This window comes from Sapajus apella, unplaced genomic scaffold (genome assembly GCF_009761245.1).
Source record: "Sapajus apella isolate SASKATOON/1434 unplaced genomic scaffold, GSC_monkey_1.0 scaffold38, whole genome shotgun sequence".
NCBI lineage: Eukaryota > Metazoa > Chordata > Mammalia > Primates > Cebidae > Sapajus > Sapajus apella.
In genome coordinates, this window is record NW_022436978.1 from 15,257,293 (window position 1) to 15,281,262 (window position 23,970).

Consider the following 23,970-nt stretch of genomic DNA (forward strand, 5'->3'; position numbering starts at 1 on the left):
AAAAAAAAAAAAAAAAAAAAAAAAAAAAAAAAAAAAGCATTTTGAATTCTGTAAATGCAATGGGAATCAAAACTCTAGTTGTTTCACTTTTTGATTTCTTTATTAAAGTCACAGTAGAAAGGTGGAAAAAACTACAAGTGATAAGTGATAGAAGAAAAATGAGAGGAAGACAGGAAAGGCGAACAGGAGAAAGGGATGGAGGGAAAAGGGTAAGAAGGGGTAGGAAAGAAGGAGACACGGAGCAGGAGCAGAGGGCAGAGGGGCTGCAGCAAGAAGCCGTGCCACGCACCCAAGTATGTAGGTGAACGGAGCCCTGCCTCCCGCCCCGTGATGTGGACAGCAGCATCAGCCTGAACCCATCAGAGACCAGGGAGCTGCTGCTGCAGGGAGGCCCCTTTGCTGTGGTCCAGGTCGAATTGTTTTATCCAGCGTGCACGTGTGAATTAGGCAGCAAGTGACCTCAGCCACGAGAGTCGCCTTGGCAGAGCTGGGTCCGCTGTCCACAAAGACCAAGCATCAGCGGGCTAAAGAAGGGGTCCACCAGTCTCCCCAGAGCCAGTTCAAACCCAGCTCTCACCCACATTTTATAGATCAGTCTCGTTCCCATGAAGTTCTAGGCCCATGGGCCTCTGCTGTTCACATAATGGTAGTGACAACCACAGCAGTAATGTGTGGAGGAGCTGCTCTGACCCAGGCACATAATTCTTTACACAGTGTAACGCTGCAACATCCCTGCAGAGAGAAAGAGAGCCCGTGTTCTTCCCATTTTACAGAAAACCCTGAATGTCAGAGAGGTAAAGCAATTTCCCCAAGGTCGTGTAGATTGTCACCGGAGCCTGCCTGGCCTTAAAAAGCCCTGACCTTTCGACACACTCTCCAATGTCTCTGGCATGGGATACCGTGGCACTGGCATAGCCAGGAGGATGATGCCACATGCTCCTCTTCAAAAAAGCGCCTTTCTGGGGATGTGTCCTGCCGCGTTCACTGCCCACAGAGGAAGGCAGTGGGGCAAGTGTAGGCGCAGCCGCAGCAGATAGCCAGGGACTCTGTCCAAGAACAACTGGAGGCTGTTCTGAATTTCCATTAGGCAAGCCCAGCTCCTGTGTCCCCTGCCCCTCACGAGCCATTCAGAGGGAGGTACAGGCGTTGGCTGGGGTGCGAGGGTGGCTGGAGCTCTCCTACGTGGTCATTCACAAGCACCTGCCTTGATTTTTTTTTTTCTTTTCAGACTGTAAATACACTGTCCACGAACGCTGTGTATCCAAAAACATTCCTGGGTGTGTCAAAACGTACTCAAAAGCCAAAAGGAGTGGCGAGGTTGGTGACATCTACTGCCTTGTTCTACTGCATGCCTCATCCAGGCAGCATGCCCATCAGCATGGATTCCTGAGCAGGAAGGGGCGCTGGGAGCTTTATCCAGTCCCTTCTCTGCCTGGAGGACCACCCATAAACCATCCCGTTCATCCATCAATCCATTCAGCACCTTCCTGGTGCCCGCTATGTGCCAGGCTCTGTGCTAGGGGGTCCACGGGTTGTCAGAGATGCTGGACAACTGTGCTCTCTAGGGGGAGAGAACAGCAGTGAGATGTGTGCTACAACAACACAGCTGTGTGGAAGGCAGAGTGGAAGCACAGGGTGAGCTGCACAAGGAGCAGGCATTGTAGTTGTGTCACGAACACAAATTGAGAGGACTTCATGAGGCATCGAGAACAAGACTCTCCAGGAAGAGGAAGCCGTGTGTAAAGGCATGAGACATGGCTTCTTCCGGGATCCATACTTAGTGTGGCATGGCTGGAGCAGAGGATGCTTAAAGGAAAGTGGTGGGAGAGGCACTCAGAAAGTGGTGAGATCTGGCCTGGAGCAGGTCTTGTGAGGCCAGCCAAGGAGTTAGAAAGGTGTTACCTGTGCAGCCGGGGGCCACTGAAGGGCTTCAAGCACATGAAGATGTGATCGAGTTTGTGAATTAGGTTAATAGCTCTGAGTGTGCTGTGGGAGAGAAATCAGGGGAGAGATGAAATCAAACTCTTCCGATACTTGCGCTGAGGGCCCAGCTGGGGCGGGATGCACACTCGCTGCTGTAGCGCAGTCCTGTGTTGAGGGTCCCCTGGGCTGTGCCAGTTATTTATTGAGTATTTTGACTGTCACGCTGGCTAAAGGAGGAAAGATGAAGGGAGAGCTTGAGAGGTGATTTGGAAGTACCACCACCAAGATGCGGTGATGGGGATACAGTGGATGAGAGAGAGGGGAGAGGCAGGGGATGGCTCCCAGGTTTCCAACTCAGCCATTGGGTGGTGCCATTCACCAAGTCTAGAGATAGACTTCCCTCGAAATTAGCAGGGAAAGGATACTTTGCCTTCCTGCAAAGGGAAGATTCCATGGAGGAGTGTGAATTAGGAGATGGTTGGCAGGTAAGAGTGGTACCCAGCCCTCCTGCAGAAGGACTCCTGGGAGAGACAGGTGCCTCCGAGGACTTGTGTGCATGCCCCATGGACACCTCATGGTCTCTCATCCATGCCTTCTGCACCACCCCATGCACGCCCCACTCCATGTCCATGCCTTTCACCGGGACACGTGGTATGCCTGCTGGGCGCAGGCCCTAAGCCTACACTCTGGCCACCTGTCACACAGAGAACAGAGTGAGGCCGATGAGAGGCCAGCAGGGCATACTCACAACCTTCTCAGCCTGCAGGAGCAACCCCAGTCCTTCACCATCTCAGATCCCAAAGAGCATTAATGGGGAAGGCAACGTGGTGGTGGGAAAACAGTCCTGGACTTGGGGTCAGAAGACCTGGCTAGGAAACCGTACTTGGCCGCTCGCCAGGCTGGGAACCTAGGGCCAGTCACTTAATCTCTCTGAAACCGTCATTGTTTCCTCTGCAAAATGGAAATAATAATCTCAGAGCAAATTCACTGTGGCCACATGGATGACAGATGGGTGAACAAACCGAGTTTTTTACACCCTCAGAAGTGCAAGGCACAAGGTGATAAGCTACCAACCAAACGTGACAGATCTTCTGGAGCAATAATTTTACCAAAAACATTTTTAGGGGAGGCCTTAAGCAACTTAATTGCTAAGTCATTTAAAACATTTATCGCTGGACTGCGTGCAGTCACTCACACCTGTAATCCATCCCAGCACTTTAGGAGGCTGAACAGGGCCAATAGCTTGAGCCCAGGAGTTAGAGACCAGCCTGGGCAACATGATGAGATCCTGCCTTTACAAAAAGAAAATACAAAAATAAGCCTGGTGTGGCGGCATGTGCCTGTAGTCCCAGCTACTTGGGAGCCTGAGCTTGAGCGGGGAAGGTCAAGGCTGCAGTGAGCTATGGTTATGCCACTGCACTCCAGCCTGGGCAACAGAGTGAAACTGTCTCAAAAAACACATTTGTTCTTATTTAATACAAACCTGGACAGAATCATGCAAATATTTCATGGGTTTCTAACACTGCGCTTGCAGGTAGGCACTTCAGGGTATGTCCCCCACCTTCTAGAGTCCATATCCACTTCCTTCCGTTATTTGGGGTACCATGGTGGAAATGTGTGAGTTCTGTAGAATTCCAGGGGGAGAGAACTGAGAGCTCAGCCTCCCGGATAGTGGGGTTACTAGTAAGCTGCTGTTGCTTTAGCTGCACCGACACACACATGCAAACATTCCCACTGTCCCACCTGTTTCCAAGTGCCCAGCCTGCCCTGGTGGTATTTCCTGATCAAGGAGCAGATACAACCAGCTCCCCAGGAACCAGGTGTGAAAAGCACCAGTGGGGCCTCTCTCATTTCTTTGGACTTTTTCTCTAATTTCCTTCTAGAGTGCTTTTCAGTCTCAACTGCACGTGATAATCACCCAGAGTGCTTTAAAACAGATTACTCATGTGTCCCACCCTCAAAGACTCCTATTTATTTGGTCTGGAGTGTCGGCTGGGAATTACGACTCCTAAAAGCTCCCCCAGGTACTTCTAATGGGCAGCTAAGGCTGAGGAAGGGGAAGGACATTACGCAATTTTGGGTACCCCAAAGGGCCGGGATAGGACTAGGGAGGACCTTCCAAACGTGCTACCTCATTGCGTTGCCCCAGTAACCCCAGAGGTGAGACTTCTTATACAAATTTCTGCCGGTCAGGGACCTGAGACTCAGAGAGGTCTAAGAACTGGCCAAAGGCCACCACTTCAAAGGGATACCAACCAGATTTGTCTGTGGCCCACCCAAGTCCTCCAGACTTCCTCTGTACCATGCTGCCTTCCAGAAGAGGGCGCATACAAACACATCACTCTGCAGGAGTTCTGCAAGACAAACAGATGGACTGCCAGACAAGATGCTGCTTGGAGGCCTGCCTGCCAGGGCAGTTGAGCTGCTCAAAATGTGGCAAAGCGGGTTTTTAATCTCCTTTGATTGGCATAATGGCGGTCAGGCAGGAAGGAACAACATCGTGCCATTAAGCAAAGCAGCCCAACATCCAGTAAGCATCCAGTAAGGGAAAGAGTCCCTCTGGCTCCCCAGCGTCACCTCCCAGATCCTTCTCCTCCAGCCCAGGGCCCCGGGGGGCATGGTTCTGCCATTTTCCCTGGGACCCTTCGCTTCCCTCCCGCAGGTAATGCAGCACGCATGGGTGGAAGGGAACTCCTCCGTCAAGTGTGACCGGTGCCACAAAAGTATCAAGTGCTACCAGAGTGTCACCGCGCGGCACTGCGTGTGGTGCCGGATGACGGTGGGTTGATGCCCAGGGTGGCCCTGCTTCTTTTCGGTGTTTTTTTTTTTTTTTTTTTTTTTGCCCAAGCTGCAGCCCAGGAGCCATGGACATCCCGCCAGAGGGCATGAGTGGAGCCAGAGAGGTGAGGCTAGGAGCACCCCACAGCCCCCATTCAATACCCTCAGCCTAATGGTGCTCCAGTGAATCACCAAGCTGCCCAGAGAGAGCACTCCTGAACCAGGGGAGTGAGGACTGCAGAAGAAGCAGCTGGCCAGTCCACTGTCTGTGTGGCCTGGCAGCTGGGATCAGCAGGCCTGACCATGAACTTCTTTCACCTGGGTGTCACCTGGGGCAAGGGACACTGACAGAGTGGGAGAAGAATTGGACAACAGGAGCATCATGAGAGGGGGTGACTGCCCTAAAGGCACATTCCTCAGAGCAGCCTCATTGCCTGGGCCAAAGGCTTGGGCCTGCTGCCACCAGCCACAGCAATGCTAGAGTCCACAGCCCCACTGGACACCCGGGTACCACTGGCAGCCTCTGCGCTAGCCAACCTGCCTGTCAAATCCCAGTGCCAGCCCTTGTCCTTTCCCCAGGTATCAGCCTCAAAGTGTAGATTTCTCCAAAGGAGACCGCAGAGCTCTCAGAGTGCAAAGGTTGAGTCACAAGGTTTACTCTCAGCCATCCATGAGTTTGTTCATCAAGATCTCCCTCCTGCCAGAGTCTCAGAGCCTTGGAGAGCACATATCCAAGGGGTCTCTGGAATCAACACAGGGTGCCACGTTGAAGGGTCACAGGCCAGCTCATGACAGTGTCACTTCGGTAGCCATTGGCCTCCTTCTGTGCCCATGGCAGACTTTGCACCCTTAACCACACACACACACATACACACACACACACACACACACACACACACACACACACACACACAGCAGTACTGTCAAAGCCAGTAGTGCATCAGGATTTGGGGAGCACCACCTCTCCTGCAAACCTCTCCACCCTCATGTTTGATGTTTCTTTGCTCACTTTTGCTCACTCTCCTTTTCATTTCTCCACCCAGTTTCACCGCAAGTGTGAATTATCAACGTTGTGTGACGGCGGGGAACTCAGAGATCACATCTTGCTGCCCACCTCAATATGCCCCATCACCCGGGTAAGTGCTCCTGCCCCGGAGAGGGCTCTAGCTTCTCCAGGCTGCCCTTTCAGATGGAGGCAGCTTTCGGACATTCACATTCCTCACAGGGCTTCCCTGATAACTCTTGGGGGTTGTGTTTTATTTTTTTAACTTTTATTTTAGGTTACAGGGTACATGGGAAGGTTTGTTACACAGGCAAACGTGTCACGGAGGTTTGCTGTACAGATTATTTTATCACCTGGGTTTTAAGCCCAGTGCCCAGTCGTTAATCTTTTCTGCTCCTCTCCGTTGGGTTTGTGTTTTTGGTGTGTGCCTGAAAGAGGTCAGCACTGCACAGATCAGATTTTGAGAGAACACTTCTCTGACTATACTGTTTCCAATTGCGGGCCACCCCGAATGCTCTGAAATGACCCATCAAGGAAAGCACATTTGTTCTAAGCCTCTTGCAGGCAGTGCGCAGCACAAGGATCCTCAGTCACCACCTGTGCACAGTCAGGTTGACAGGTTGGGAGTCTATCAACCTCCCTGCCACATCCAGTCCCTATCTCCCTCCACCTCCTGAGTTTTCACTTGGATGTCTCAGCCCTATTTGGAAATGAAAGCAGCAAAATTAAGCTCCTTAACCCCCCCCAACCCTGCCACCTGTGTTGGAGACTCCTCTTTCAAACAAGCACCAAACACTTAACTTCGCCCCCTTTCCATCTTAAAAATGCTGCAAGTGCCACTGATTCCTCACATCTCACTCTTGACTTGACCAGCTACTTCTTTCTCATGAAAAACCTGAGAAAAGGCCGGGCGTGGTGGGTCACGCCTGTAATCCCAGAACTTTGGGAGGCTGAGGCGGGCGGATCACCCGTGGTCAGGAGTTTGAGACCAGCCTGGCCAACATGATGAAACCCCATCTCTACTAAAAGTACAAAACTTAGCCTGGTGTGATGGTGGCTGCCTGTAATCCCAGCTACGGGGCAGGCTGAGGCAGGATTATTGCCTGAACCTGGGAGGTGGAGGTTGCAGTGAGCCCAAATCACACTACTACGCCCCATCCTAGGTGACAGAGCAAGATTCTGTCTCAAAAAAAAGAAAAACCAACACGTTGGGAAGCCATTTGGCAATATTTACTGTATTAGAAATATACAAACTCCATAACCCAGCAATTATCCTCCAGTGCATCTACCTGGAAAGTACAAGCATCTATTCCACAAAAAGACATGCATGAGAATGCTCATAGCAGCTTCATTCATAGCAGTTAAAAACTGGAAACAAGTTAACTGACCGTTAACAGAACAGATGAATAAACTGAGGCACATCGGCTTCTGGCATTCACAGAATTGGAAACTACACTGCAATGGAGAAGCAGCAGCTATGCACAAAGTAAAAACATGGAGAGTCTCAAAAATATAATGCTGAGCCAAGCAAGCTAGACTCAGAAAAAGATATGCTCTATGATTCCATGTATATGAAATTCAAAAGCCAGGCAAAACCCATATGAAGACGTAGTAGTTGCCAGGGCATACCTGTATCCAAAATTCATCAAGCTGTGTAATTTCGATGTGAGCATTTTGCTATATGTGAGAAAGCCTCAGTAAAATAAACATTAGAAAAACAAGATAAACCAGCAAAAATGACAATATCATATCATTAGTGCTCAGCAGAAAAGCCAAGTCTACAAACTTGCTTCTCAGAGCTCAAGCTTCTAAATCAACCAAGTGGAATTCTGCCAATTTCAGTGCTCCCCACCATGTCCCTTGCCTCAAAGGTAAAGTCAGAGCTGGTGATGACAGAGGCTTGGAGAATCCTGGAAAAACTCCTAGGGATACATTTCTTTCTTCAGGTCAGAAGCCCCATGTTGAAAATCGCCTCTCCATACTACACTAGCTTTCTAATCTCTTTCTTTACTTCAGCCATTTGTTTTTCATCTGATCACTTTCTTTGTATTAGGCTTCTTTTTCCAAAAGATGCTTGTCTTTCCTTTCTTCTCACAGGACAGGCCAGGTGGGAAGTCTGATGGCTGCGTGTCTACCAAGGGCGAACTTGTAATGCAGGTACCTCAGTGAGCACTGAGCCTGATTGCTGCTTCTAAGTTGTTCCAGGGCTGTGGCGGGGAGGACGGGGTTCGGGTTCGGTAGAAAAGCATCTCAGCATTTGCCTTCTCATCTGACCAATTAAATCACCCAGCAGGGCATTTATTTCTGGCCTCTGGAGTTGCCTTTGACAGCCACACTCTCAGCAAGCGGTGAGAGGACAGGTTGGCTGATCCCATTGCTGGTCTTCTTGGGCTTTATCACTATTTTAGGAACAAGTTACATAAAACTTTAATTTGCAGATGTCCTAAATAATACCAAAGATGTGGCCTAAAAATAGACAATGGGTTTTCCAAGATTGCCAAGCTGTCTCCAGAACATGATCTGCCAGAATGAAGCTAACCAGATCCAAAAGTTCTTCTGAATCCTTAAATGTATACTTAAGAACTCATTTTTTCACTTGGGTTCACCTATGAACATTTTCTGTGCCTTCCACGGAGTTCCAAGGAATGCAGGGAAGGCAGTCTGGTGAGGAACAAAGAGTACCAGGAAAGGAAACTGGGAACCAGCACCACCTCCTCTGCCTCTGAGCCTCAAGTTTCCTCCGCTGAAAGGGGCACAGTCAACCGTGCCCTGCCCCTCCCAGAGGTGCTGTGAGATTCAATGAGAACACACAGATTCGTGTGTTTTCAAAAGTAAAACAGGCCAAGCATGATAGCTCAGGCCTGTAATCCCAGCTCTTTGGGAGGCTGCGGGCAGCAGATTGCCTAAGGTCGGGGGTTCGAGACCAGCCAGGCCAACATGGTGAAACCCTGTCTCTACTAAAAATATAAAAATCAGCTGGGAGTGGTGTGGGGGCGGGGGCACCTGTAATCCTAGGGAGGCTGAGGTAGGGGAATTGCTGGAACCTGGGAGGTGGAGGTTGGCCACTGCACTCCAGCCTGGGCAACAGAGAAAGAAAGGAAAGAAAGAGAGAAGGAAAGAAAGGAAAGGAAAGAAGCAAGGAAAGGAAAGGAAGGAAAAAGGAAGAAAGAAAGAAGTGAAACAAGGCAGAATGAGGGGAGAACCTTAATATGTGAGAAAGCTCTAGACATCTAGAAGGGCAGCAAGGTGGGAAACACACACACGCACGCCCGACACCTCTGTGCCTGTTGTTTAGGGCAGGCAGGCTTCGGGTTGTTCTGCATCTGATGGAGCAGAGCCCACGCTGTAGGGTTGGCTGTTAAATACGTTGAATATCATCTCCAGAGGTGAGGGATTTTTCCTCAGCCTCCAAGATGCTTCTGGGTGTCACATAGTCACCCTGGGCAGGTGAGACCGTTTTTTAAAATCATCGGGAATGGTACTATCCTTTTCAAACAACATGGCACTGTGTTTGCTGGACTTTTAGCTTGAGATCTGGAAAAGCAGGCATTACATATTGAATATGGAGCAGAGCTGCGTATCTGCATTGGTGTATCCTTCTACTGAGCCCACAAATATTTGCTGAGCACCCACTCTTGTGTCTGGTGCTATAAGGTCCTTGGTAGTAGAGTTACACACACCCCACTCCGCTCCCAATGCATTTAAAATCCAGTTGATAATTTTGAATCATTTACCTAAGAAAGTAAAAAAAAATTCAAATCAACAACAAAAGAAACTCCAGAAGATAGTACATGTTTCAAGTGCAATCGTTTTAGTTGCAATGATCAAGGAGAATTCATAAAGGAGGCGCCTCTTGAATTGAGCCCCGAGGATAAGAAGGCTTCTGTTGTTGGTTTTTCTGTTTTTTGGTTTTGTTTTGTTTTTTCTTTTCTGAGATGGAGTCTTGCCCTGTTGCCCAGGCTGGAGTGCAGTGGTGCAACCTCGGCTCACTGCAACCTCAACCTCCCGGGTTCAAGCGATTCTCCTGCCTCAGCCTCCTGAGTACCTGGAATTACAGGTGTATGCCACCACACTCAGCTAAGTTTTATATTTTTAGTATTTTAGGGGTTTCATCATGTTGGCCAGACGGGTTTCGAACTCCTGACCTCGTGATCCGCACACCTCAACCTCCCAAAGTTCTGGGATTACAGACGTGAGTGACCATGCCCAACTAGTTGTTTTGTTTTGTTTTGTTAAGAGTTTACAAAGAAGGAAGTGGGCTTTTCAGGGCACGGAATGGAAGAAGAAACCAACATGAGCAGATACATGGGTGGAAATGCAAGAGACACACGCTAGACTTACCAGAGCAACAACAGCAGGACTTGGCTGTGCCTGCAGCTGAAGGTTAGCAGGAATTAGGAGACAGCAGTAAGATAGGGCTAGACTGGAAAGGCCTTTCATGCCATGTTAGGAGACTTGCATTTTAGCCACAAAATCCACTCCTTTAATAATGAGGTTGTCCTTAAAAGTTTTTGAGCAAGAGTGGCATGGTTGACCTGGTGTTCTGGGAAGGAACTGTGTGAGGGTGGCGTGCAGGTCTTACCTGGAGTGGGAAAGGCCCAAGCATGGGGCAGTGGCAGCTGCCAGAGGTAAAGGGACATTTCATGGAAAGACATGGCAGGACAGGAGCTTCCTTGGTTGGCTGGATGAATAAGAGAAACAGGGAACCAGGAGAAAGGCCGAGCTTCATAGGGAGAGAAGATGGGTCAGGTTTGAAGCATGCTGAGCTTGTGCTGATAGTGAGACACCCAGTCAACAGGACCCACTGGACAGTGGGAAATGTGGGGCCAGGGTGCAGGGAGCAAACTGCAGCTGGGAATGAGCATTGGAAGGGGCCAGGGTGGAAGCAGTGGTTCACGCCCTGAGTGCTATTTCACTTACGTGCAAGATCAGACAGCCGTGCTTTCTAAGACTGTATGTCTCCCACAAAATGTAATCTTGTGCTGTAGGCACAAGGCCACATCATTGTTGAATGATTCAAAGCTACAGCACCATTGTCCCATCGCTGATCCTGACCTCAAACTCTCACTGTCATCAACACTACTGAAAGGCCATTCAAACTGGAGACACTTGGCTACTTAGCCCCTTAGGAAATTCAGCCAGTGGACAAGCACCTTCCTCCCTGACCGCCTCTCCTCCTGCTTCTCATCTGCCTGTCCGAAGCTGCCTTGGCTTCAGCTCTCATCTCACCCTCTGATTGGATGAAGCAGAGCTAATTTCTTTTTCTTTTACCTTTCAAGTATAAGATCATCCCCACACCGGGTACCCACCCCCTGCTGGTCTTGGTGAACCCCAAGAGTGGAGGGAGACAAGGAGAAAGGTACGTTCTCTTCTTTTTCAAAGCGGAGCAACTAGGGCAGCATGACTCAGGTGCTTCTTTCCCTTGGCAATAACACAGCAGGCTGTGGAGATAAGCAGACAAACCCCAGCACTGCCACCTGCCACTTTATAACCTGGCCCGTGTGACTTAATGTCCCTGGTCGTCAGTTTCCTCCTCTGTAAAATGGAGTTAATTATCCTTCCTCCTCTCACAGGTGAGAATAGAGCCATTATTAAGGGTTAGACCATGCTCTGAGATGCCTGTGCCTTCCTAGCCTCTCAGGCCTTATCTTAATTTAAGAGTTGCGGGGATGGGAGGCACTGATTAGGACCTCCTGGGCTACCGCCACCCATGGGAACCCAGGGCATCCACCTCATCCGTTTGCTGAAATGCCCAGTTCAGTGGTGGCTAAAAATTGTTCAACAGAACAGGAGGATGGAGAGGATGGGTAAAGCAGCCCTACCTCCCAATTCCAGGATCATTAACAGATGGCATCGTGATCTGGAATCCAGGTTAAAAAACAATAGTTAGCTGAGTTAAAGCAAGAATGAGGAAGACCCCCACCCCCATCCATGGGGCAGGACACCCTCCTGAACTGACCTGGCAGTTACAAGCCGGAGCTGGGAAAGCAGGCCTGGGTGCGGCCACAGTCTCTCAGCCCTCCCCTGCCCAACGCCACCTTCTGCATTTCCTCCTGATCCCAGGACTGCAGGGGGACTCTCCCTGGGGAGGCTGGGGAGGAGGGGGGTCCTGGATGCTTTTGTACAGTCTACAGATGGCAGAATCCCACTGCCTAGACCATACAGAACATTTGGGAGAAGGTCTCTGCAGAGGATAAAGCTTTAGAATGAAAGTTCTGTTCTCTGGGTTTCTCTCCCTTGTCCTCTTTGCAAGGGGTGATGCTTCTGGGCTTAGGAGCCGGAGTCTAGGTTGGTAGCACAGCTCTGAACTGGGAGTGATGACATGGGTGATGCCAGGTGGAGCCTGGACGCCAGGCTCAGCAGGCAGTGCCCTCCCCTCTGGGGTTTCACTGAGCCCTCTTCCCTGCCACCAGTAGGCTCCAGAGGTGTTTGCCCTAATGTGACTTCTCACGATGACATATTCCTTCTCTGTCTCTCTTTCTCCCTCCTTTTCTTTTTTTTTTTCCATAGAATTCTTCGGAAATTCCACTATCTGCTCAACCCCAAACAAGTTTTCAACCTGGACAATGGGGGGCCTACTCCAGGGTATGGAGATCACAGTCTTTACCTCTTATTTCTCCCCTCCCTTTTAATCTCTAATGAAGATACCTCTTCGTCCCTTATTCCCCTCCCCTTTCAGTCTCAAATGAAGATGGCTTTTTGTTTGTTCGTTTGTTTTGCTTTGTTTTTTTTGAGACAGAATCTCGCTATGTCGCCCAGGCTAGAGTGCAGTGGCGTGATCTTGGCTCACAGCAATCTCTGCCTCCCGGGTTCAAGTGATTCTCCTGCCTCAGCCTCCCAAATAGCTGGGATTGCAGGCACCCACCACCAGAATGGCTAGTTTTTGTATTTTTAGCAGACAGGGTTTCACCAGGTTGGTCAGGCTGGTCTCTATCTTCTGACCTCGTGATCCGCCCATCTTGGCCTCCCAAAGTGCTGGGATTACAGGCGTGAGTCACCGCGCCCGGCCAAAGATGCCTCTTTTGTCACCTTTTTTATCTTTCATCTCTCGACGTGTCCCTTCCTGCCATTTTACTCCCTTTCTCTGCTTTTTCTCCCGTCCTACTCTCACTCCTGGAGATGCTCGGGATGCCCATGGAGGCTAACTCTGTGTGAGAAGTGGCTTCCTGTAGCTTGTCTCAGAAAAAGTTGTTGATTTTATAAGAGGGGAAAATGGCACACACCATTCATTTGATTGACAGGAGGAACAGGCTGGTAAATTATTTTAACTTATTTGCAAGGCTCTGTGAGCTGGCGTCTTCATACTGAATCATCAGAGAAGAGAAAGTTTTCTTATCATTGTCAGTCAGCAGTTTGGAAATCTATACAGTGACTCAGAGTTCTGCCTTGGTGTTCCACTGTGGGAGCATTTTAGGATGGAGACAATTACTTGCCCAATGGAATCACTTTTGTTTTCTAAATCATTTGATTTTGAGGTTGTTTTGCTCATCCTGCCACTGACTCATTGGTTATTCTCTGCTGGTTAGCATGGGGTTGAACAGAGTTGGTGGGAGGCCTGGTCCCTGTGTCCGCGGTGGCTAATGGGGAGCTGCAGGTCCCTGGGATGCGGGCCCCTCCAGCACCTGGGCTAGAAGGCAGGGAAAGCCTGGGTCTCCTCCCAGTCTGGGCCGGGGCTCGAGAGCCCTCTGCTGGCCGGCCCTGGACCCGGGGCTGTCTGCATTCGCTGGGCTGGCTTGTCCAGCACACAGCCACTTGGCCCAACCTCCTAACCAGGACTTCTCCTCCGAGCTCAGCAAGACCCCTCAGAGAGGCTGGGGTAAGGACTCTGAAAAGGGAATCTGACCCTGTCTTTGGCTAACACCAAAGCTATTATTCATGGCAGCAGTAGTACAAGGCCCAGTTAAAAGAGAGAAACCTAAGTCAAATTCAGTACCCCTGCCATGATTGACCTGTAAAACTAACTTCAGAACAGAGCCCACCTCTGGATACAGCTGCAGCTGCCATCACGGTCACCACGATTGCCGTCCCTGCTGTACAGCGGGGCCTTGTGACGGAGCAGCACCCCACAGACACCTTTACCAGCCCACTGTCCAAGCATGCATACCGTCCTCCAGCGTACTCTCATGTATTCTACATCGTTTTTACCTGGGATGAAGTGCCAGGTGGCTACTTCCAGGGCTGACATGCCCGAGTGTCTGTCTTGTGCATGTCACTCTGTAATCGGACAGGCTGCCAGCTGCAGGGAGTGCGTCTCTGTTCAGAATTCACTTCCCAAGAGAGAGGAGAGTTCTGAAAGAGAAGTGGAAGAGAAAGAATGTTCATTTGCCTACACACGCATTAGTGACTCTGAAAGCTCCAGGCTCTTCTCAGACTGCCAGGCTGGGCAGATTGGAAATACTGACCTTCGGCTTCCCAAGTCCCACCCTTAAGGTGTCCGCAGGTCACATTCGTCCTAAAGCAGAGGTTCTTTTTTGTGCCAGGAACCCCCTTGGCAGTCCGGTAAAGCATATAAACCCCCTCTTGGAATATTTCTTAATGCATAAAATGAAATAATAAAAGGTGACCAGGGAAACTGTATCTAAAAAATAGTTATTAAAACAGTAAAACAAATTAGTGACATGAGAATATCACTCAATATATGAGCTTCACCAATACTTTAAATAGGAAGACCCAGAAGTGGGTCTGATAACTACCACAAATTCCAAGCAGTGATAAGCCTGACGCTACTATGAGGCATCTGCCATAACCGTAATGACACACTAACACGCCTGTGCTTTGACCGCTGACGAAGTCGTGGGTATCGTTCATACCTCTGTGGTTTGTTGCCTCCATTCTGAATTGAAGGAAACACTACTTAGTTCAGTTTGAGCTCAGGGAAAACAAGAACATAATATTTTCTCCTCCAAGTTCATGGCCCTCTGAATCCAATCCACAGAACCCTTGGAGGTTGATGGACCCCAGGTTAAGCGCGCCGCTCTCCAAGGTTAAGGCTCCTGAGAAGAGAAGGGCGTCAGTCCACTCAGTGTGGCCACAGGAGAGTGAAGTGAAAGTTCAGCAAACTCAGTGCGACTCGCTTACCAGGGCGATGTCAGGAGGGCCTGAGGGGAGTGAGAACATCGGGGGCTATTTGCATTGACGCCAAAATGCACAGACCCTGGACTCCTCTGCATAGCCAGTAGTGAATTTCTAGAACACCGTTTTCCATTTGTGTTGAATGTTGAGTCAGATTCTCCTTGCACAAGGATGGCCCCTGGGCCTTTGCTGCATATTCAAGGCCCTGTATGGTACCCTCTGGTTTCAGAACCTTGAGGGGCCCTTCTGACCCCAGAAGGAATTGAGGTCTTAGCATACTCCTGGGGAACAGAGGAGACTCTGACTCAACACGTATCAATGTCAGCCGCAACCACACGTAACAAGCCCATTTCGGCCTTTCTTCTTTCCAGGCTGAACTTTTTCCGTGACACTCCAGACTTCCGTGTTTTGGCCTGTGGCGGAGATGGGACAGTCGGCTGGATTTTGGATTGCATTGGTAAGCACGGGCCGAGAGGGCCTTTGCTGCTCATTTATAGTGAGCATATTTACAGTCAGCAGAAGGCAATAAGAAATAAAGAGACATGGAGCCATGTCTGTTCGTCCTTGCATCTTCCCTAGGACCAACACTTGACTAAATATTTGCCCTGGGTGGAAAAAATAAAGAAATAAAACAATGGAATGATTCCCACAGATGCAGAGATAACAGTTTCATTTCAGGCCTTGCCTCTAAAGCAGATCTGTCATGGCTGGGGTTTGGGCAGTGACAGGACAGGCCAGATTTGGGGAGTGGGAGGAGGACAAGAGCGGAATTCTGGGCAGATCCTTTGGTGTGGGTAAAGGGCAGAGAGCTAAGCATAGATCATAGCCTGGGACAAATCACCTGGGATAAACACGTGGAGCCTGAGTCCAGAAGAACGCATCTGCAAAGTACAGGTCAGTGCAAGCAAAGAAGGACCACACTGAGCTGTGTCCAGGACAGTACAGATAGATTAAAAGGCCCAGGCTGGAAGGCTGCTAGCCTCAGTTCTACCTAGCTCTACCTGGGTCTGTAGGTCCTTGGACACGTAGCCCTAGTAAGTGATGGAAACTGACTCCGAAATTCTGGGATGGAAGCAGAGTCAAGATCTAACTCTAGAGAACCCAGACAAACACCGCAAAATGTAATGTAAGGACAAGAAAACAGCCAGGAGCACCCGGGAGGATGGTCATCAAGTCAGAGACTGGCCCTGAACGACGAGCCCAGGGCTCTCCATTCTTCATTCCACAAATGCAGCCTGTGCACCGCGATGCACGAAGCTCTCCCCAGGGCACTAGAGATACAGCTGTGAACGAACAGACAAAAATTCCACTTTCATGGAGCTTACCGTCTAAAGGAAAGAGACAGGCAATGAACAATTAAATGAGTGAGACATAGTATGTCAGTAGGTGTTTAAAATACAGCAGGGAAGGGGCAAAGGGAGCGCAAGGCTGCAATCTAACACCTCACAGAGAAGTCAACATTTGCATGGAGATCCGGAGGAGTGAGCCACGTGGATGCCTGAGGAAGGTCAGTCCAGGCAGAAGCAACTGCAAAAGCAAAGACCGTGCAGTTGGAGCAGGCCAGGCTGCTGGAAGCAGGACAGAGCAGAGTGGATGTGAGAAAAGCTACAGAGGATGAAGCGGAGGTGATGAGGGGACAGGTGATTAGGACACACAGGGCATGATATGGACTATGGCTTCTGTACTGGGAGGGCCCCAGGACATTGGGTGGTTTCGAGCGAAGGAGGAACATGACTGATTAGGGAAGAGGGAGGAAGAGATCAGTTAGGAGGCCACTGCAGCAATCCAAGGGAGAGATGTCCAGGGCTTGGACCACAGCAGAAACGGAGGGGTGGTGGGAAGTGGCCAGCTTCTGGATATCTTTAGAAGGTGAAGGCAATAAGCTTTGCTGACAGACTGGATGTGGGAGATGAGAGGAAGAGGAGAGTCCGCGATAGGCCAGGACTGGGCCATGACTAGGGCAGAGAAGGCTGTGCCTCCGGGGACTGTAAGTAGAGACCGAGCCGTCTGAGAAGGCTGCAGGACTGCACCTGCCACCCGCCACTCCCCCAAGCGCTTTGGTTGCCATGGACACAGCCCTGCCAAGCAGCCACCCACGCTCTCCTGTCACCTTGGGCTCTGGAGTTGTTTGTGGGAGGAGGGAGGATTCCTCTGGGAGCCAAGGAAGGAACAACTGATCCGCAGAGGGTGGATGGCTGCGGCACTGGGCCAGTCACACAGCTCCCTCTCCACCATGAGGGAGAAAGCAGGCTTTGGCGGAGAGCTTTGTGCCGGTCATCCGCAGAGGACACAGACCAAGAAGCTGCTCAAAACAGAAAGAAGGAAGATCACAGAAGGAGGAAGAAACATTAGGGTTTTTTTTTTCCACAGGTTAGTGGCCCAAAGAGAAAAAAGCAGAAGTAAAAGGGATAAGTGCGTAAGATGTTCATCTATTCACTCTCATTTAAGCACTTGTTCCGTGCTCTCCAGCGCCCCGCCGTGGTCCCCTCTCTGATCTGTTCTCGCCCTACAGCCGGAGCCGTCTTTCCTGGACGTCACTGGGTGCCTGATGGGCATACACACCAGTGGCTTCTCTTGTTCTCAGGATAAAGACAAAACCCTTGAAAGGGTGGTCCAGCTGCGGCGCAGCCTTCCAGCCTTATTTCCACCTCCGTCTCTCTCCATCTGGACTCAGGCCCCGGCCCATCTCTCAGACCCCTGGCTGTTCCAGTCTCCCTCCCACCTCAGGGCCTTCACACAAGTCAGCCCCACTGTCTGCAATGCTGCGCCAGCCTTGGCTTAGCCAGCTTCCACTCCAGATCTCAGCTGACACGTGGCTTCCTCAGGGGAGCCTCCCCTGACACGCCCACCAGCCTCAGGCACCTTCTTATACGACAGTGCCCCTCTGTTTTCCAATGTGAATGTGAAATGATGCATTCTCTCCATGGATTCCTCACTGGTATCTGTCTGTCCCACCAGACAGTAGGTAAGCACCATGAGGACCCAAGCCCCGGCTTTTCCGCCCACTCTCAGCTGCAGCATCTAACGCCGCATCTGCATATAGCAGGCTTCAGTCAATATGTGTGAAGACGCTGTGAGAAGGAGACCCAGTCTCCCCTCGGGAGGTGTCAATACATTCAGGGAACAAATGAGGAGACAATGACAAGAGAGTACATTGAGATCATTTCTGGTGCTAAGGAAATATTCTGATGAGGCACCAGGTCCAGACTGGAGCAACTAGGGAGAGCCTCCCAAAGGCAGCTTCCAAGCTGAGCAATAGAGAGCTTTGTGCTTTAAGGAAGTGAAAACACTTGAGAATGGTTGACATGTTGCGTGGGAGGCAGGATATGCAGAAGGCTGAGGCTCAGAAGAACGGCAGAGCCTGGTTCCTGGGCCTACTGCGGCATGGCGTGGGGCCACGGGGAGCCACACAGCCCCACCCAGAAGTGAAAGCGGTGGGTAATGCGAGGGGCTGTGGTCCATGGACTGCCCTTCTGGGTGAAAGTGTGGGCAATACACCCACAGCGTGGGTGGAACCGGAGGCGGAGAGAGAGGAGAGGAGGCTGTTGCAGCAGTACCAGTGGGAAGGATCATACCTGCACTCAGGCATCACCATGGGGATAGAGGAAGAGATTGCCTGGAGAGCTGTTAAGGAGACAGCACATAGAAAGCGATGTGTGGATGGATGGGTGAGGGAAAAGGAAAAACCCAAGACGGCATACAGGTTTCTGGCCTCAACACCATAGGGACAGTTGACCTGCTGAGGTGGACACAGAGGGGTGAGGGGCAGGCACAGGAATCAAGAGCCTTCTAGGCAAACGGAGCTGCCTGTGCAAAGGCAGGGAGGCAGTGCTCTGATCACGTGTTCTGAGGACAATGAGAGAGGCCATTGCATCGCCGTCCTCTCCATCCCAGACCTTCTAGTGGTCATCTCAGTCCTGGGTCTTGCCTGCAATCCGCCATTTCTGATACAGGTCAAACCTCCTGGAGGACCTATGAGCTCCCAGTTTGCCAGGGAAGCCCTAGCTTGAGCCTCACCTGCTGATTCCTGCATCTCTCCCCACCCCGCAATCACACTGTTCACATCCAGGGGCACAGTGCACACTGAGGTCTCATACTCCCCCGCCCCCAAGACTGATGGATGCCTGTGCCCTCTTCAGCTCTTCCAGGCTAGACAATACGCCACTGTCTATCTGTTGTGTTTTCTCTGACAGTCCTGTCTGATGTCCTTCACAACCAACAAAAGAGAAACGATTAGGAATCTGCATCTTTGCAATTCTGAGAGGTGGAGGAAGTGACACACTGGTTGTGGTGGCCAAATAACACCTGGATGATTGCTTGTTTAACTCATGTTAGTTTTTAAACGTTTAACTCGCATGGTGAAAAGTTGAAGGTGAGCATCTTCAACTTGTCCGATGTCCCACTATTCCCCGGTGTCGCAGCCCCACCTGTTTTACTCATCTGTACACCTGCCTAGCCCCTGAAGAGGGGAAGGGGATGAACGTGGAGCTGCAGAGATTTGGGTTTGGATCCTGGTTCTGGAATTACTTTCCCTGTCTCCCATTCAAGCTCCTGAATGAGCTTGAGCGCTCCGAGTAGAATGGCTATAGACCACTTTCCCTTTCTCAATGTTTCTTCAGCTACCTGAAGGAAGATAATACCTTGCAATGTAGGCTGAGGGATAAATGGAGTAAATGCTGCTTATCATTAAGGATTAAAAACATGCAACTTAATGTGTTGGGGTGTATGCTGCCACCCCAAAGGACAGATTTAGGATGAAATTTGAATGAACATGTGCAAGTTGCAGGATACAGATTTAGCTCAATATAAAATACAAATGGACAGATTTAACTCAATTAGTGGTGGTTAGCACGCTGCAGATGGGATAGATGGCTTTAGGAAGTAGTGTGTTTCCCATCGGGTGGTATCCAAACAGAGACTGCTACGAAGGGGTTCAAGCAGCAGATCAGGGATAAGAAGACAACTCGAACACCCGGCGGTCCCATGGCATATGGCTGTTCTCTGTTCCTGTGTGTCTTGCAGATAAGGCCAACTTTGCAAAGCATCCACCAGTGGCTGTCCTGCCTCTTGGAACAGGAAATGACCTTGCCCGCTGTCTCCGCTGGGGAGGAGGTGAGTCTGCGTGCTAGTGCTGCCACCCCGGGAACGAGCGTTCCAGTCTGCAGAGGTGCTCTGCAGAGCTAGGCTAAACTTACCCTTTCATGGATCACATTCCGCAGTGTCATACTCAGCTCTGCAGTCAGGCCAAGTCCATCACCCTTTCTCTGCCCTCCATCCCCTGCTGAATCTGGAATAGAAGCCCCTCTTCTGGGCTCTGGGAGCCTTTTGCTCCCTCGCCCCCATGTTTACTACCATCCTGAAACCATCACGTCAGAGTCTGCTTTCCCAAGTAGAAAGCAATCAACTCCAGGGTAAAGACAAAGTCTCAGGTGTCCCATCCCCAGAGTCCCATCCAGGAAGGCGCTCACTTAGATGTTTTCTGTATGAAATTCCCTCTCCCACAGATGGCTGATCTTCTGAATTAGGACACAAACTGAGGACCGAAATGCTACGTCTCCAGTTACTTAAAGTCACTAGAAGCATTCAGATTATCCTAAGCCCCGTGGCCATAGGTACTCCTTTTGAAATTTCCCTAAGAGGAAACACAGAGTGATGACCAGTTTATAAGATTGGGGGCAGAGAACTTTGCAAACTGGAGTAGCCCCATGGAGTTGCACTTGTGCCAGAAAGTGGAGATGTTCAGCTCAACACATGGAGCAGACAGATCAGGCTGCCGGCCAGAAAAGAGGTGGGGACTCCAGATGGCTGACAATTCAGAGAATCAGTCAAGACCAGGCAGGGCAACGGTCAGTGTTCAATGATCGGCCATGCTTGGTGGGCAGTGTCAGAGCAAGCAGGACCCAGCCCGAGAGGCCATCTTAAAATTCTGCTTGCCACACTGACCATTTCCCACATGACACAGCTGGGAAGGATCTGCTGTTCTCCCATAAGGAGAGTCCCAGCCATCCAGCCCACTGCTTCTCCAGGGTTTGCTTCAGCTACACAGGCCTGCCACCTTTAGCCAGCACCCACCCCTCCCCCGCCCCCAGCCTCTGATTACTCCCGGTTGTCCTTCCCTTCTCTGTGGCCCAGGGGACATAAGTGTCTCCAGCCCACAGACCCAGTGGGGTGTCCCCTCATCACAGATGCCCTGGGTCCACCTGCCCTGACAATTACCTGTGCATTAGCAAGAACACTGCCTTTCTGCTGTGGTGGCAAATGCAGTGCTGTCCTCCACAGGTTATGAAGGGGGCAGCTTGACAAAAATCCTCAAGGACATTGAGCAGAGCCCCTTGGTGATGCTGGACCGCTGGCATCTGGAAGTCATCCCCAGAGAGGAAGTGGAAAACGGGGACCAGGTCCCATACAGCATCATGAACAACTATTTCTCCATTGGTGTGGTGAGTTGGTCAAGCATCATTTTTCTGCATGGAAGAGAAATGCCCAGGAAAGGTTTCAGTCTTCTGTTTTACCCCACCCCAGTCCCTACTGTCTACCTGTCTTACCTGCCCCCCAGCCCTGACTTGGGTCCAAGCATCCTCAGACTTGGCCTGAGTGTGGACACCCTGATTGCACTCCCCTGTATTCCCCACCTCTTGTTTAGGGAGGAAATTCCCTCCTCCTTCATTTTAACTAACACAGGAAAAGACTGAAAATTTTTCAAAAGACATATTTACCCTTTCTGTAATTTGTAGCAGTCATAGAAAAGCAACAGCAAGAAATAACCAGGGGACAAGGTTGGTAGGAAACTCTCACATGAGCTGCAGGAACTGGGAATTCTGATCCTCAAAGGAGGGCCATGTGGTCCCAAGCTGCCTCGGCTGGCTTAGCACTCTGATTTCCTTCTCTCCTATGCTCTCTTCCCCTCTCAACCCCATTTCCCTCACTCCGCATGCTTCATAAACCTCTGGGGGCATCTCCTCCCAGCTGACCCCTTAGGCTGAATGCCGTGAGCCTCCCTGATGCTCCCAGAGCCCCTATGTTCACCCCATTCATGCACACTCTGCATTAGATTGTAGGAATTGGTTTAATGAACTTATCTCGTGCCCTACCCCCACGCACATACACACACACTCCTGCAGTGCAGGGACAGCACTCTGTTCCTTTTTCACCCACTAGCCCCAACACATCTAGTATAGCTCAGCTTCTGGTTCAAAGAGGATGTGGGGTGGGTACTGCTTCCCAGGCTGCTGTGAACAGGATGGGAACAAAGGGGAGAGATCAATCATTTCTATAAATGAAGCTGGGGTTTGGGAGGGGGTGGGGGTGCAACAAAGAGACTAGCATTTACTTTTTTTAAGAATGATGGAATTGGCTGGGTCTGGTGGCTGACACCTGTAATCCCAACACTTTGGGAGGCCAATGCAGGCAGATTGCCTGAGGTCAGCAGTTTGAGACCAGCCTGGCCAACATGGCTAAACCCCTTCTCTACTAAAAAACACAAAAATTAGCCAGGTGTGGTGGTGGGCGCCTGTAATCCCAGCTACTCGGGAGACTGAGGCAGGAAAATTGCTTGAACCTGGAAGGTGGAAGTTGCAGTGCGCTGAGATCGCGCCACTGCATTCCAACCTGGGCAACAGAGCAAGACTCAGTCTCAAAAAAAAGAATGACAGAATTATAGAACCATTTATTCTTTTTTTCAGCAAATATTTATCAAATTTTTCTCCCTCAACTTTTAAGTTCAGGGATACACATACAGATGTGCAGGTCTGTTACTTGGGTAAACGTATGCCATGGTGGTTTGCTGCACAGATCATCAGTCACCTAGGCACTAAGCCCAGCCTCTATTAGCTGTTCTTCCCGATGTGCTCCCTCCCCCCACGTCCCCACAGGCCCCAGTGTGTCTTGTTTTCCCCCATGCGTCCATGCGTTCTCATCGATCAGCTCCCACATTGAGAACAGACACTAGCATTTATTGAGCACCTGTGTGCTCTCTACAGTGAGAAGCTGTACATAGTCCAATCCTCGCAGCAGCCCTGCGGGTACCATTATCCCCCTCATCCCACTCTACAGACGAGGCTTCAGGATGCTTGACCTGCTTGGTGGCGCCTTGTTCTGGAGCCAGGTTCTCTCCTCTCTGTTCCCCTGTCTTTGGAGTTGCGCTGCCCATTTCACATGCATACGAAACCCTCCAGACCAATCCTCTGCCCCAGACTCTGCTACCTGCCCTCCTCAACCATCCTCAGCTGTGTTTTTCTGAAATTTTGGTATTTTAATTTTTTTTTAAGGAAAGAGAAGGAGAAATGATACATAGCTTGAGGGAATAACAGGTGTAAATAAAGGGTTTTTTTTGTTTTGTTTTGTCTTTGAGACAAGAGTCTCACTCTGTCGCCCAGGCTGGAGTGCAATGACACGATCTCAGCTCACTGCAACCTCCGCCTCCCAGGTTCAAGTAATCCTCCTGCCTCAGGAGTTGGAATTACAAGCATGCACCAGCACTCCCAGCTAATTTTTGTATTTTTAGAAGAGATGGGGTTTCACCATATTGGCCAGGCCGGTCTCGAACTCCCGACCTCAAGCGATCCGCCCACCTTGGCCTCCCAAAGTGCTGGGATTACGGGTGTGAGCCACCATGCTTGGCCTAGGCTTTACTTTTTTTAATAAGAAGCCTATATAGAATACCATGCGAGGAGAAAGGATTAAAAATAATAATATATTTACAGAAGGATTTAAAATTTACCGGATTCACAGATATATTCTGAAGGGCACTATTATCTCTATTTTATGAGTAAGGAAACAGAGACTCAGATTAAGGGATTTGCCTTCATTTTCTGTCTCCTAATCCAGTGCTCTTTTTCTATTACTAAAGCAGAAGAGGGAAGCATTGCTAGGCCCATGATCAGGTTCCGAGAGATGGAGGTGGTGGACTGGGAGCAAGTTTAGGGGTTCCTCTGCCCCAGTCCGATTTATCCCACTGGATCCTCTGCCTCAGCTGAGGGCTGTCTTTCCCTAGACCTCTTCCAGGCGTCCCCTCCAGTGACCATGCAGATGCCCTCCCTCCTCTTACTGTGCAAAGGCCCCTTTCCTTTTTGGACCAGCTGCTCAGGCTCCACTTCCCCCAGCAGGAACATGTGCAGCCTTCAGCTCCTGCAAATCAGACGTGACTGACAGGTCTGGGGTTCTGGAGCGTGGGCTTCCCATCATGACAGTTTAAA

At 50.3% G+C, this 23,970-nt stretch overlaps 1 protein-coding gene and 1 long non-coding RNA gene across 9 annotated transcripts in view; one reads left to right on the plus strand and one right to left on the minus strand.

Moving 5' to 3' along the window:
* The window catches only part of DGKG (diacylglycerol kinase gamma), a 208,638-nt gene that overhangs the window by 88,397 nt on the left and 96,271 nt on the right, over positions 1–23,970 (plus strand). For 3 of the 7 annotated variants that reach the window (XM_032298337.1, XM_032298340.1, XM_032298344.1), the window contains 9 exons: positions 1,229–1,317; positions 4,586–4,702; positions 5,745–5,837; positions 7,802–7,861; positions 10,984–11,063; positions 12,215–12,289; positions 15,148–15,233; positions 19,799–19,888; positions 21,056–21,216. In XM_032298337.1, the coding sequence (XP_032154228.1) occupies positions 1,229–1,317; positions 4,586–4,702; positions 5,745–5,837; positions 7,802–7,861; positions 10,984–11,063; positions 12,215–12,289; positions 15,148–15,233; positions 19,799–19,888; positions 21,056–21,216 (851 nt within the window). The remainder of the gene's footprint in view (positions 1–1,228; positions 1,318–4,585; positions 4,703–5,744; positions 5,838–7,801; positions 7,862–10,983; positions 11,064–12,214; positions 12,290–15,147; positions 15,234–19,798; positions 19,889–21,055; positions 21,217–23,970) is intronic. The other 4 variants (XM_032298339.1, XM_032298342.1, XM_032298341.1 and 1 more) reach the window with 2 other exon arrangements.
* LOC116564907 lies at positions 9,869–17,257 on the minus strand. 2 transcript variants are annotated; one of them, XR_004275157.1, is made up of 4 exons: positions 16,887–17,257; positions 15,931–16,104; positions 13,850–13,993; positions 9,869–10,385 (listed from the first exon to the last, which is right to left on the minus strand). It is a non-coding gene; the product is annotated as an uncharacterized LOC116564907 (long non-coding RNA). The 2 variants fall into 2 exon arrangements; XR_004275156.1 differs by lacking the exon at positions 16,887–17,257 and having other exon boundaries at positions 15,931–16,187.